Genomic DNA, 14,344 nt, shown 5'->3' on the forward strand with positions numbered 1-14,344 from the left:
TCTTCATCCCCTCATCCCTTCACTCTTCATCCCCTCATCCCTTCATCCCCTCATCTCTTCATCCCCTCATCCCTTCATCCCTTCATCTCTTCATCCCCTCATCCCTTCATCCCTTCATCCCCTCATCTCTTCATCCCCTCATCCCTTCATCCCTTCATCTCTTCATCCCCTCATCCCTTCATCCCCTCATCCCTTCATCCCCTCATCCCTTCATCCCCTCATCTCTTCATCCCCTCATCCCTCCATCTCCTCATCCCCTCATCCCTTCACTCTTCATCCCCTCATCCCTTCATCCCCTCATCCCTTCATCCCTTCATCTCTTCATCCCCTCATCCCTTCACTCTTCATCCCCTCATCCCCTCATCCCTTCATCCCCTCATCTCTTCATCCCCTCATCCCTCCATCTCCTCATCCCCTCATCCCTTCATCCCCTCATCCCTTCACTCTTCATTCCCTCATCCCTTCATCCCCTCATCCCGCCGTCCTCGTCGCTGGACGGACGTTTCCTCTCCGTCTCTTCACTTCTGTCCATCATGAGGAAAAGAAAGGGGGATGAGGAAGATCCTCTGGCTTTAATGTGACAAAACACATTTATCACTTCTCTTCCTGCTTCTCCTTCTTTGTCCTCCTCAGCTTTGATCACTTTGATTTGCTCTCCAGAGCTTCTCTTTCTTCTCTTTCTTCTCTTTCCCTCCAGTTGAAGCCTGAATCACTTTGTGGACTTTTCTTCTCGTCTCTGGTTGTTTTGGTGACGTCGTTCTTACAGGAAGCATCCCTCCAACTCTCCTCCATCTCTCTCATCCCTCCATCTCTCCTCCATCTCTCTCATCCCTCCATCTCTCCTCCATCTCTCTCATCCCTCTCATCCCTCCATCTTTCCTCCATCTCTCTCATCCCTCTCATCCCTCCATCTCTCCTCCATCTCTCTCATCCCTCCATCTCTCCTCCATCTCTCTCATCCCTCCATCTCTCCTCCATCTCTCTCATCCCTACATCTCTCCTCCATCTCTCTCATCCCTCCATCCATTTTTTATGCAAAGCCAGTGTAAAAGCTTCATCATGAAAACTAATCCAGGAAGCAAATAACAAAAAACCAAATGTGTCGTTCGTTCCTTCGTTCCTTCATTCCTTCGTTCCTTCCTTCGTTCGTTCCTTCATTCCTTCATTCCTTCCTTCCTTCGTTCCTTCGTTCCTTCGTTCCTTCGTTCCTTCGTTAGCTAGCAGCTCACAATCCGCCGCCAAGACGTCCTGACCAGCTCGTTGTAACTGTGGGTCTGTAGATTCTGATACATCAACCTGTGAAGGAGGGTGGGGGGTGAGGAGGGGGGGGGGGGGGGGGAATTGTATACCTGAATGAATAAATGTTAATATTTACAGAGAGAAGACGTGGTTTTGTTCCCCCCCCGTGGCTCTACAGGCCCCCCCCCCCCCCCCCCCCCCCATGTCTCTACAGCCCCCCCCCCCCATGGCTCTACAGCCCCCCCCCATGTCTCTACAGCCCCCCCCCACCCCCCCATAGCTCTACAGCCCCCCCCACCCCCCCGTGGCTCTACAGCCCCCCCCACCCCCCCATAGCTCTACAGCCCCCCCCCCCCATGGCTCTACAGCCCCCCCCACCCCCCCATGTCTCTACAGCCCCCCCCCACCCCCCCATAGCTCTACAGCCCCCCCCCACCCCCCCATAGCTCTACAGCCCCCCCCACCCCCCCGTGGCTCTACAGCGGTGGAAAAGCAGTGAAGTAGTGAGGACGACTTGAAGAAGTTTGTGAAACAGACAAGTTGACAAGTAAACAAACAGAGAAAGGAAAGACGTTTGTTTATTCAGTGGCGCCGCCCAACTTTGTTAGAGATCAGGACCCTGCTGGCAGTGGGCTTCACGTGGTGCGTTCAGGGTCGTGACCTTCACACGGTGCGTTCAGGGTCGTGACCTTCACGCGGTGCGTTCAGGGTCGTGAACTTCACACAGTGCATTCAGGGTCGTGACGTTCACACGGTGCATTCAGGGTCATGGCGTTCAGGGTCGTGACGTTCACACGGTGCGTTCAGGGTCGTGACGTTCAGGGTCGTGACCTTCACATGGTGCGTTCAGGGTCGTGACGTTCAGGGTCGTGACCTTCACACGGTGCGTTTGGGGTCGTGACCTTCATGTGGTGCGTTCAGGGTCGTGACCTTCACACGGTGCGTTCAGGGTCGTGACCTTCACACGGTGCGTTCAGGGTCGTGACGTTCACACGGTGCGTTCAGGGTCGTGACGTTCACACGGTGCGTTCAGGGTCGTGACGTTCAGGGTCGTGACGTTCACACGGTACGTTCAGGGTCGTGACCTTCACACGGTGCGTTTGGGGTCGTGACCTTCATGTGGTGCGTTCAGGGTCGTGACGTTCGGGGTCGTGACCTTCACACGGTGCGTTCAGGGTCGTGACCTTCACATGATGCATTCAGGCTCGTGACCTTCACATGGTGCGTTCAGGGTTGTGACCTTCACACGGTGCGTTCAGGGTCGTGACCTTCACACGGTGCGTTCAGGGTCATGGCGTTCAGGGTCGTGACCTTCACATGGTGCGTTCAGGGTCGTGACCTTCACACAGTGCGTTCAGGGTCATGGCGTTCAGGGTCGTGACCTTCACACGGTGCGTTCAGGGTCATGGCGTTCAGGGTCGTCACCTTCACATGGTGCGTTCAGGGTCGTGACCTTCACACGGTGCGTTCAGGGTCATGGCGTTCAGGGTCGTCACCTTCACATGGTGCGTTCAGGGTCGTGACCTTCACACGGTGCGTTCAGGGTCATGGGTCATGGCGTTCAGGGTCGTCACCTTCACATGGTGCATTCAGGGTCGTGACCTTCACACGGTGCGTTCAGGGTCGTCACCTTCACATGGTGCGTTCAGGGTCGTGACCTTCACACGGTGCGTTCAGGTTTGTGACCTTAAGGTTTGTGACCTTCAGGGTCGTGCCCTTCAAATGGTGCCTTCAGGGTCGTAGAGGTCGAGCTCCTCGTAGAGCAGGAAGCTCCTCAGGCGGGGGGGGAAGAGTCCAGAGGTCATGACCTCGGGGTTGTTGAGCTTCTTGAGCGTCAGACGCTTCCTGATCGCCAGGCGACAGAGGTGAGCGAGAGAGGGGGGGCGAGCTGGAGGCAGATTAACAGATTAACAGATTAACTGGTGGCTCTTCTGGAACAGCATCATAGAGCATCTTCCTCTGACGGAGTGAACTCACTGAGCATGTGCAGGATCTCTGGCCACTCCCGCTGCTTCTCCAGGATGCGTCTCAGCTTGGAGCAGATGTGGGCGTGGCCAATGTAGTCCAGCAGCGTGCGGACGACGCCCCCGGACAGGTGAGCAAGGCAGCAGAGGCTCAAGAAGTCACAGAACTGCACATAGACAACACATCAGGGTCTAACGCCCCGCCAAAGTAAAAGCACCGGAGCCACAAAACATGTCAATTCTCTGAAAGGAAGAAAAAACCTCTTTCAACAACTAAATGTAGTTTTCATCCTAAAGTATTCTGATTACAATTTACTTTATTTGAGTACATTTTCAGCTCTTTTTTCATGATTTTACTCTTTAGTTCTTTTCTACATCTGGACTGTTTGAACTGTTTAACTCTTTACTGTCGCTGGTTTTCCTCCTGGTTACTGCAGTTTGAACTGTTTAACTCTTTACTGTCGCTGGTTTTCCTCCTGGTTACTGCAGTTTGAACTGTTTAACTCTTTACTGTCGCTGGTTTTCCTCCTGGTTACTGCAGTTTGAACTGTTTAACTCTTTACTGTCGCTGGTTTTCCTCCTGGTTACTGCAGTTTGAACTGTTTAACTCTTTACTGTCGCTGGTTTTCCTCCTGGTTACTGCAGTTTGAACTGTTTAACTCTTTACTGTCACTGGTTTTCCTCCTGGTTACTGCAGTTTGAACTGTTTAACTCTTTACTGTCGCTGGTTTTCCTCCTGGTTACTGCAGTTTGAACTGTTTAACTCTTTACTGTCGCTGGTTTTCCTCCTGGTTACTGCAGTTTGAACTGTTTAACTCTTTACTGTCGCTGGTTTTCCTCCTGGTTACTGCAGTTTGAACTGTTTAACTCTTTACTGTCGCTGGTTTTCCTCCTGGTTACTGCAGTTTGAACTGTTTAACTCTTTACTGTCACTGGTTTTCCTCCTGGTTACTGCAGTTTGAACTGTTTAACTCTTTACTGTCGCTGGTTTTCCTCCTGGTTACTGCAGTTTGAACTGTTTAACTCTTTACTGTCGCTGGTTTTCCTCCTGGTTACTGCAGTTTGAACTGTTTAACTCTTTACTGTCGCTGGTTTTCCTCCTGGTTACTGCAGTTTGAACTGTTTAACTCTTTACTGTCACTGGTTTTCCTCCTGGTTACTGCAGTTTGAACTGTTTAACTCTTTACTGTCGCTGGTTTTCCTCCTGGTTACTGCAGTTTGAACTGTTTAACTCTTTACGGTCGCTGGTTTTCCTCCTGGTTACTGCAGTTTGAACTGTTTAACTCTTTACGGTCGCTGGTTTTCCTCCTGGTTACTGCAGTTTGAACTGTTTAACTCTTTACTGTCGCTGGTTTTCCTCCTGGTTACTGCAGTTTGAACTGTTTAACTCTTTACTGTCGCTGGTTTTCCTCCTGGTTACTGCAGTTTGAACTGTTTAACTCTTTACTGTCGCTGGTTTTAGTAAAACTACATATTCTTTTATGTTTTCCCTTCATGTTGGGCAAGAAAGTTCTGTTTTCATCAGGGTGTATTTGTTTGTTTGTTTGTCAGCATGTCACTTTTGATCAAAGCCGGTGAGGCGTTCAGGGACGATCGGTCGTCATTAGAGGATCCACACAGTAGATTTGGGACGTTAGTCACCAACTGTTTCGATATAAATCCCCAAGATATAAAAAACTGTCCCGGTCAAAGTGGATGAGAGGCTCCTGATGGAGGAGATCAAAGGAGATCAGCATCTGTTGCCATGGAGACACCACCTGTTCAGTGTTTCAGGGATGTAGCTCCCTGACAGGCTAGTTAGCATCGATGAGCTAACTGCCATCATGCTAGAGATGCTAACTTGGTTCCCAAAACAAATAGGCCTGCCTCCACCGGGTGAAGAGCGGGTGTAGCGCTGCAGGTGGCCGACTCCAACAGTAGGTGGTGCAGCGAGGTGGAGCAGTGAGGTGGTGCAGCTAGCTCACGACTCCAACAGTAGGCAGAGCAGTGAGGCGGTGCAGTGAGGCGGTGCAGTGAGGCGGTGCAGTGAGGAGGAGCAGTGAGGCGGAGCAGTGAGACGGTGCAGTGAGGAGGAGCAGTGAGGCGGAGCAGTGAGGCGGAGCAGTGAGGAGGAGCAGTGAGGTGGAGCAGTGAGGCGGTGCAGTGAGGTGGAGCAGTGAGGCGGTGCAGTGAGGCGGTACAGTGAGGTGGAGCAGTGAGGTGGAGCAGTGAGGAGGAGCAGTGAGGAGGAGCAGTGAGGTGGAGCAGTGAGGTGGAGCGGTGAGGTGGAGCGGTGAGGTGGAGCAGTGAGGTGGAGCGGTGAGGTGGAGCAGTGAGGCGGTGCAGTGAGGCGGTACAGTGAGGTGGAGCAGTGAGGCGGTACAGTGAGGTGGAGCAGTGAGGTGGAGCAGTGAGGTGGAGCAGTGAGCTCACGGCTCTGAAACCTGCAGAGGAGACGAACTCACGGGGATCTTCTCGCCCGCTCCGTCCTCCGGCCCGACGTGCTGGTCGTCATGGCGACAGAGGAAGCAGCGCTCCACCTGGTAGCCGTTGTTGAGCAGCAGCCTCATCATGACGGGGTCCTTCAGGCAGTACTGCAGCGCGGTGGGGAACACCGTGTCGCTCACCACCGTGAAGTAGCAGTTGACGTCCGCCTTGGCCGCCAGCAGCAGCCTCACCAGGTCGTAGCGCCCGCCGCGCACCGCCACCAGGAGGCAGCACAGCGGGGTCCAGGTCGGTCTTGGCCCCGCCCCCCAGGAGGATGCGGGTGCACTCCGCGTCGCCGTTGGAGACGGCGAAGTACAGCGCGCTCCTGCGGGCGTCGCGGTAGTTCTCCGAGTGGCGGTCGCTCAGCCGGTAGTTGACGTCGAAGCCGTGAGCCAGCAGCAGCCGTACGCAGTGGGCGTGGCCTCCCTCCGCCGCCGAGTGCAGCGCGCTGCGGCCCGCCGCCTTCAGGGACTTCTTGTTGGTCACTGGAAGCAGCAGCTTCAGGGTGCTGAGGGAACCATACATGGCAAGGAAGCTACTGGAGAGACTTGTCTCACACTCTGCGCGGGAGGGTACGGTACGGTACAGCATGGTATGGTACGGTATGGTATGGTATGGTACGGTACGGTATGGTATGGTACGGTATGGTGCAGTATGGTATGGTGCAGTACGGTATGGTACAGTACGGTATGGTACAGTACGGTATGGTGCAGTACGGTATGGTACAGTACAGTATGGTACAGTATGGTATGGTGCAGTACGGTATGGTACAGTACGGTATGGTACAGTACGGTATGGTACAGTACGGTATGGTGCAGTACGGTATGGTACAGTACGGTATGGTACAGTACAGTATGGTACAGTATGGTATGGTACAGTACGGTATGGTACAGTACAGTATGGTACAGTACGGTATGGTACAGTACGGTATGGTGCAGTACGGTATGGTGCAGTATGGTATGGTGCAGTATGGTATGGTGCAGTATGGTATGGTACAGTACGGTATGGTACAGTATGGTATGGTGCAGTACACCACCAGGGACGGGTCTCACTCGTAGTGTCCAGCCACGGCGGCCTGGTGGACAGGAAGTTGTCCACTGCTGCTGGACAGGTTGGGGTCGGCGCCGTTGTTCAGCAGCAGCTGGACGACGGAGGAACTTCCTGAACCTGCTGCCTCCAGCAGGACGCTGTCCCCACTGAACGCCTGGGAGTTCACCCTGCTGCCTGGGGGGGGTGGGGGGGGAGGAGGGGGGGCGGGAGGAGGGGGGGGGGGGGGGGGGAGGGGGGCGAAAGAAGGGAGGGAATGACGGAAGAGGCACAGTGAAAAACAATGATCCCAGCTGCTACTCTACAGTTCCAGTACCAGTTCCAGTTCTAGTACCAGTACCAGTTCTAGTACCAGCAGAAGTACCAGTAGCAGTACCAGTTCTAGTAGCAGTTCCAGTAGCAGTACCAGTTCTAGTACCAGTTCCAGTACCAGTAGCAGTACCAGTTCTAGTTCTAGTATCAGTACCAGTTCTAGTACCAGTACCAATACCAGTACCAATAGCAGTACCAGTTCTAGTACCAGTTCCAGTAGCAGTACCAGTTCTAGTACCAGTAGCAGTACCAGTTCCAGTTCCAGTACCCGTTCCAGTTCCAGTTCCAGTACCCGTTCCAGTTCCAGTTCCAGTTCCAGTTCCAGTAGCAGTACCAGTGTAAAGAGCTGTCCAGCGCCCCCTCATGGCCTCACAAGGTAGAACTTGAAGGACAGACGCCAGCGCCCCCCGGGGGTTCAGTTACTGACCACAGTTCAGCAGGATCTCCGTCAGGTGAAGGTGTCCGTGCTCCGCCGCCACGGCGAGCGGCGTGGCGCCCGCCGCGTCCCGCTGGTTCACCCGCCCGCCGTTCCTCAGCAGCAGCATCAAGACGTCCACGCTGCCGCGCCGCGCCGCCTCGTGCGTGGCCGTCCAGTCCTTCCGGCAGACCTGCTCCACCCAGGCGCCGCGAGCCACCAGCGCCTGCGTCATGAGGGTGGAGGCGGCGCGCACCGCTGCACGGAACCAGACACCCTGTTCAAGACCTGCTTCAGGACAGGATAACGACACGGCGTACTGTGTAACGACGTAACGGCACGACATACTGTGTAACGGTGTAACGGCACGACGTAACGGCACGACGTACTGTGTAACGGTGTAACGGCACGACGTACTGTGTAACGGCACGACGTAACGGCGCGACGTAACGGCACGACGTAACGGCACGACGTAACGGCGCGACGTACTGTGTAACAGTGTAACGGCACGACGTACTGTGTAACAGTGTAATGGCACGACGTACTGTGTAACAGTGTAATGGCACAACGTACTGTGTAACAGTGTAACGACACGACGTACTGTGTAACAGTGTAACGACACGGCGTAACGACACGGCGTAACGACACGGCATACTGTGTAACGGTGTAACGGCACGACGTAACGGCACGACGTACTGTGTAAGAGTGTAACGGCACGTCGTAACGACACGGCATACTGTGTAACAGTGTAACGACACGACGTACTGTGTAACAGTGTAACGGCACGACGTACTGTGTAACGGTGTAACGGCACGACGTAACGGCACGACGTACTGTGTAACGGTGTAACGGCACAACGTAACGGCACGACGTACTGTGTAACGGTGTAACGGCACAACGTAACGGCACGATGTAACGGCACGACGGACTGTGTAACGGTGTAACGGCACGACGTACTGTGTAACGGCACGACGTAACGGCGCGACGTACTGTGTAACGGTGTAACGGCACGACGTACTGTGTAACAGTGTAATGGCACGACGTACTGTGTAACAGTGTAATGGCACGACGTACTGTGTAACGACGTAACGGCACGACGTACTGTGTAACGGTGTAACGGCACGACGTAACGGCACGACGTACTGTGTAACGGTGTAACGGCACGACGTAACGGCACGACGTACTGTGTAACAGTGTAACGGCACGACGTACTGTGTAACAGTGTAATGGCACAACGTACTGTGTAACAGTGTAACGACACGACGTACTGTGTAACAGTGTAACGACACGGCGTAACGACACGGCATACTGTGTAACGGTGTAACGGCACGACGTAACGGCACGACGTACTGTGTAACGGTGTAACGGCACGACGTAACGGCACGACGTACTGTGTAACAGTGTAACGGCACGACGTACTGTGTAACAGTGTAATGGCACAACGTACTGTGTAACAGTGTAACGACACGACGTACTGTGTAACAGTGTAACGACACGGCGTAACGACACGGCGTAACGACACGGCATACTGTGTAACGGTGTAACGGCACGACGTAACGGCACGACGTACTGTGTAAGAGTGTAACGGCACGTCGTAACGACACAGCATACTGTGTAACAGTGTAACGACACGACGTACTGTGTAACAGTGTAACGGCACGACGTACTGTGTAACGGTGTAACGGCACGACGTACTGTGTAACAGTGTAATGGCACGACGTACTGTGTAACAGTGTAATGGCACGACGTACTGTGTAACGACGTAACGGCACGACGTACTGTGTAACGGTGTAACGGCACGACGTAACGGCACGACGTACTGTGTAACGGTGTAACGGCACGACGTAACGGCACGACGTACTGTGTAACAGTGTAACGGCACGACGTACTGTGTAACAGTGTAATGGCACAACGTACTGTGTAACAGTGTAACGACACGACGTACTGTGTAACAGTGTAACGACACGGCGTAACGACACGGCGTAACGACACGGCATACTGTGTAACGGTGTAACGGCACGACGTAACGGCACGACGTACTGTGTAACGGTGTAACGGCACGACGTAACGGCACGACGTACTGTGTAACAGTGTAACGGCACGACGTACTGTGTAACAGTGTAATGGCACAACGTACTGTGTAACAGTGTAACGACACGACGTACTGTGTAACAGTGTAACGACACGGCGTAACGACACGGCATACTGTGTAACGGTGTAACGGCACGACGTAACGGCACGACGTACTGTGTAACGGTGTAACGGCACGACGTAACGGCACGACGTACTGTGTAACAGTGTAACGGCACGACGTACTGTGTAACAGTGTAATGGCACAACGTACTGTGTAACAGTGTAACGACACGACGTACTGTGTAACAGTGTAACGACACGGCGTAACGACACGGCGTAACGACACGGCATACTGTGTAACGGTGTAACGGCACGACGTAACGGCACGACGTACTGTGTAAGAGTGTAACGGCACGTCGTAACGACACAGCATACTGTGTAACAGTGTAACGACACGACGTACTGTGTAACAGTGTAACGGCACGACGTACTGTGTAACGGTGTAACGGCACGACGTACTGTGTAACAGTGTAATGGCACGACGTACTGTGTAACAGTGTAATGGCACGACGTACTGTGTAACGACGTAACGGCACGACGTACTGTGTAACGGTGTAACGGCACGACGTAACGGCACGACGTACTGTGTAACGGTGTAACGGCACGACGTAACGGCACGACGTACTGTGTAACAGTGTAACGGCACGACGTACTGTGTAACAGTGTAATGGCACAACGTACTGTGTAACAGTGTAACGACACGACGTACTGTGTAACAGTGTAACGACACGGCGTAACGACACGGCGTAACGACACGGCATACTGTGTAACGGTGTAACGGCACGACGTAACGGCACGACGTACTGTGTAACGGTGTAACGGCACGACGTAACGGCACGACGTACTGTGTAACAGTGTAACGGCACGACGTACTGTGTAACAGTGTAATGGCACAACGTACTGTGTAACAGTGTAACGACACGACGTACTGTGTAACAGTGTAACGACACGGCGTAACGACACGGCATACTGTGTAACGGTGTAACGGCACGACGTAACGGCACGACGTACTGTGTAAGAGTGTAACGGCACGTCGTAACGACACAGCATACTGTGTAACAGTGTAACGACACGACGTACTGTGTAACAGTGTAACGGCACGATGTACTGTGTAACGGTGTAACGGCACGACGTAACGGCACGACGTAACGGCGCGACGTACTGTGTAACAGTGTAACGACACGGCGTAACGACACGGCATGCTGTGTAACGGCGTAACGACACGGCGTAACGACACGGCGTAACGACACGTCTTTCTGTGTTACTGTGTAACGTGTAACGGCACGGTGTGGTCATGTGACCGCGCGGCGTCCTACCCAGCAGCAGCGGAGACTCGTTCCGGCTGTTGGTGTTGTTCGGCGCGGCGCCGTGGTCCAACAGCAGCTTCAGGTTCTCCAGCCGACCGGCGCCGACCGCCAGGGTGAGAGGAGTGTCTCCTGAGGACGACCTGTCCTCCAGACTCAGGACCTGGGGGGACACTGACACACACACTGGGTACTACTGGGTACTACTGGGTACTGCTGGGTACTACTAAATACTACTGGGTACTACTGCTGGATACTACTGGGTACTACTCAATACTACTAAACAGTACTATGGGGGAGGGGCTCACGTGTCAGGACCGCCTCCAGGACCCCCGGGACCGGCTGGGCAGCAGCTCGGTGGAGGGGGAGGAGCCAGTCGCGGCCGTCCGGCTGCCTGAAGGTGGCGCTGTGCTTCAACAGCTGACGGAGGGCCGGGACGTCCCCTGGAGACACCGAGACAGACGGACAGACAGGCGACGGAAGGAACAACAGAACAAAGAAGGAAAAACTATCAGATACAGAAACTGTCAGTGGCTCTCTGGCGCCCCCTGTGGCAGGACACAGGAACGTATCAGCAAATAGACATTTTGATTACATTTTTGGAATTTCACACTGATCTGGAGGTCAGGGGCGTGGCTAAGTGGGATCTAGACGTCAGGGGCGTGGCTAAGTGGGATCTAGACGTCAGGGGCGTGGCTAAGTGGGATCTGGACGTCAGGGGCGTGGCTAAGTGGGATCTGGACGTCAGGGGGCGTACTAAGTGAGTCAGAACACAAGATAACAGGATTACTGAATATTAATACTTGTTGGATCAATATTGATGAACAAACAAGCAAAAGTACCAAAAAGTAATTGAATTTAAAAAGTAATTAAAATCCTCCTATTGTAGTGGTGAATTATTGCGTCATTATTATTACTACTATATATATCATTTTCTTTTTTCGCCGCGGCGCCACACCCACCTTGCTGTATGGCGGCCAGGACCCGGAGGTGCAGTTCGGTGGGGGGGTCCAGGCTGTGGGATGAAGCAGGAAGCTTTCAGAGGCCTTGAAGGGCTTTGGCCAGGTGTGGGCGGAGCTACGGTACCTGGCCGAGGACTGGAGGAACGCCTCCTGACACCACTCCTCAATGCTGAGCTGGACGGCCACGTCGCCCAACTCCCGGTCGTCCCGGTGGTCCCGGTTGTCCTGGGGGTCCCAGTGGTCCTGGTGGTCCCAGTGGTCCCGGCGGTCCCAGGGGTCCCGGTGGTGGTGGTGGTGAGTGCCCATCGCTCTACGATGACCATCAGTCTGTTGAACACCGACGGCATCAAAGTTCAACAGGAACAAAACATGAAGGACTGAAACTTCAAAGGGTTAAAAACACAAAAAGGATGAAGGACATAAAACAGTCAAAGAAACAAAGGAGCTGAATTCAACTGACAAGGTTCAAACTGAAGAATCCAGAAGAATCAATTGAGGTGGAGGATCTGCTCTCTGCTGATGCTGCTGCTCTACTGCTCTACTGCTCTGCTGATGCTGCTCTGCTGCTACTCTGCTGCTGCTGCTCTACTGCTCTGCTGCTGCTGCTCTGCTGCTCTGCTGCTGCTCCCCTGCTGCTGCTCTGCTGCTCTGCTGCTGCTGCTCTGCTGCTCTGCTGCTGCTCCCCTGCTGCTGCTCTGCTGATGCTGCTCTGCTGCTCTGCTGCTGCTCTGCTGCTGCTGCTCTGCTGCTCTGCTGCTGCTCTGCTGCTGCTGCTCTGCTGCTCTACTTCTGCTCTGCTGCTCTGCTGCTGCTCTACTGCTCTGCTGCTCTCCTGCTGCTACTCTGCTGCTCTGTTGCTCTGCTGCTCTGCTGAACACCAAGTCCTGAGCATCTCCAGGCGTCATGGTGACTGATTTGTTCAAAAGAAGGATTTTTCTCGGTTATTTAACAGAATAAAAGTTCAAAGTAGCTTTAAATCATTTTCAATCAGAAACAAATCAGCAGAAACGACTTCAGAGGAAAGTTTGAGGAAATAAAAACATCCGTGCAGCCAGAGGAAGCTTTTCCTGTCACGCTGAGGGAACTTCCTGTTTCCTGTTTCCCGTTTCCTGTTTCCACGTAAAAACGAGCGGCGGCGGCGGCGGCGGGATCCGTCCAGAACCTCGACACACAAACCCAAACCTGCAAACGTGACGTGGCGGCCTGGAGTCTGGAAGGATCCTGGTCGGTCCAGTCCAGGTTCTGGTCTGTCAGGAGGACCAGTCCAGGCTCTGGTCAGACCAGTCCAGGCCCTTTATACAGTGCGGCTGCAGCCCGGGGGGGCGGGGGGGGGGGGGGGGGGCGTGTCCTGCGCCACCTGCTCTCAAATATAGCCAGGTTATGTGGGCTATTGTGCGGCTAAGCCGGGTTCTCTGGGCGTTGGGGGGAAACGCCACATTCTGATCCCCACAAGCCCGCGGGGCTTTAGGGCGCCACGCCGCGGGGCTTTAGGGCGCCACGCCGCGCGGCTGACGGCAGCCGCTGCCTTATTGTTTCACAGAAAGCAAAATCAATGGGGTCTATTTTTTCCCTCCGCCGCTTTGTCTGGAAACCCGAGCTGGCTCCGGGGGCCAACGAGCCTGGAGCTGGGGGGGCGGGGTCTCCACAGCTGGCACTGGGGGGGCGGGGCCAACGAGCCTGGAGCTGGGGGGGGCGTTCACACAGGTGAACACAGGTGAACCACAGGTGAACACTGGTGAAACACAGGTGAACCACAGGTGAACACAGGTGAACCACAGGTGAACCACAGGTGAACCACAGGTGAACACAGGTGAACACTGGTGAAACACAGGTGAACACAGGTGAACACTGGTGAAACACAGTTGAACACAGGTGAACACTGGTGAAACACAGGTGAACACAGGTGAACCACAGGTGAACACAGGTGAACACTGGTGAAACACAGTTGAACACAGGTGAACACAGGTGAACCACAGGTGAACACTGGTGAAACACAGGTGAACCACAGGTGAACACAGGTGAAACACAGGTGAACCACAGGTGAACCACAGGTGAACCACAGGTGAACACAGGTGAACCACAGGTGAACACAGGTGAACACTGGTGAAACACAGGTGAACACAGGTGAACACAGGTGAACACTGGTGAAACACAGTTGAACACAGGTGAACACTGGTGAAACACAGGTGAACACAGGTGAACCACAGGTGAACACAGGTGAACACTGGTGAAACACAGGTGAACACTGGTGAAACACAGGTGAACACAGGTGAAACACAGGTGAACACAGGTGAACCACAGGTGAACCACAGGTGAACACTGGTGAACACTGGTGAACACTGGTGAAACACAGGTGAACCACAGGACAACCACAGGACAAACACAGGTGAACCACAGGACAACCACAGGTGAACACAAGTGAAACACAAGTGAAACACAGGTGAACACTGGTGAACCACAGGTGAACCACAGGACAAACACAGGACAAACACAGGTGAACCA

At 53.9% G+C, this 14,344-nt stretch overlaps 1 protein-coding gene across 1 annotated transcript; it reads right to left on the reverse strand.

The window, feature by feature from the left end:
- Window positions 1–1,859: 1,859 nt before the first annotated feature.
- LOC308148335 (ankyrin repeat and SOCS box protein 15-like) lies at window positions 1,860–13,100 on the reverse strand. Its single transcript, XM_080521795.1, is given in 11 exon segments — window positions 1,860–3,127; window positions 3,217–3,370; window positions 5,648–5,908; window positions 5,910–6,177; window positions 6,722–6,893; window positions 7,456–7,701; window positions 10,893–11,054; window positions 11,189–11,323; window positions 11,843–11,895; window positions 11,967–12,169; window positions 13,025–13,100. Coding segments are annotated over 10 exon segments (1,803 nt in total). The 5' UTR covers window positions 12,149–12,169; window positions 13,025–13,100; the 3' UTR covers window positions 1,860–2,957.
- Between the last annotated feature and the right edge of the window lie 1,244 nt (window positions 13,101–14,344).

Source organism: Blennius ocellaris, assembly GCF_963422515.1.
Source record: "Blennius ocellaris genome assembly, contig: SCAFFOLD_156, whole genome shotgun sequence".
Classification (NCBI taxonomy): domain Eukaryota; kingdom Metazoa; phylum Chordata; class Actinopteri; order Blenniiformes; family Blenniidae; genus Blennius; species Blennius ocellaris.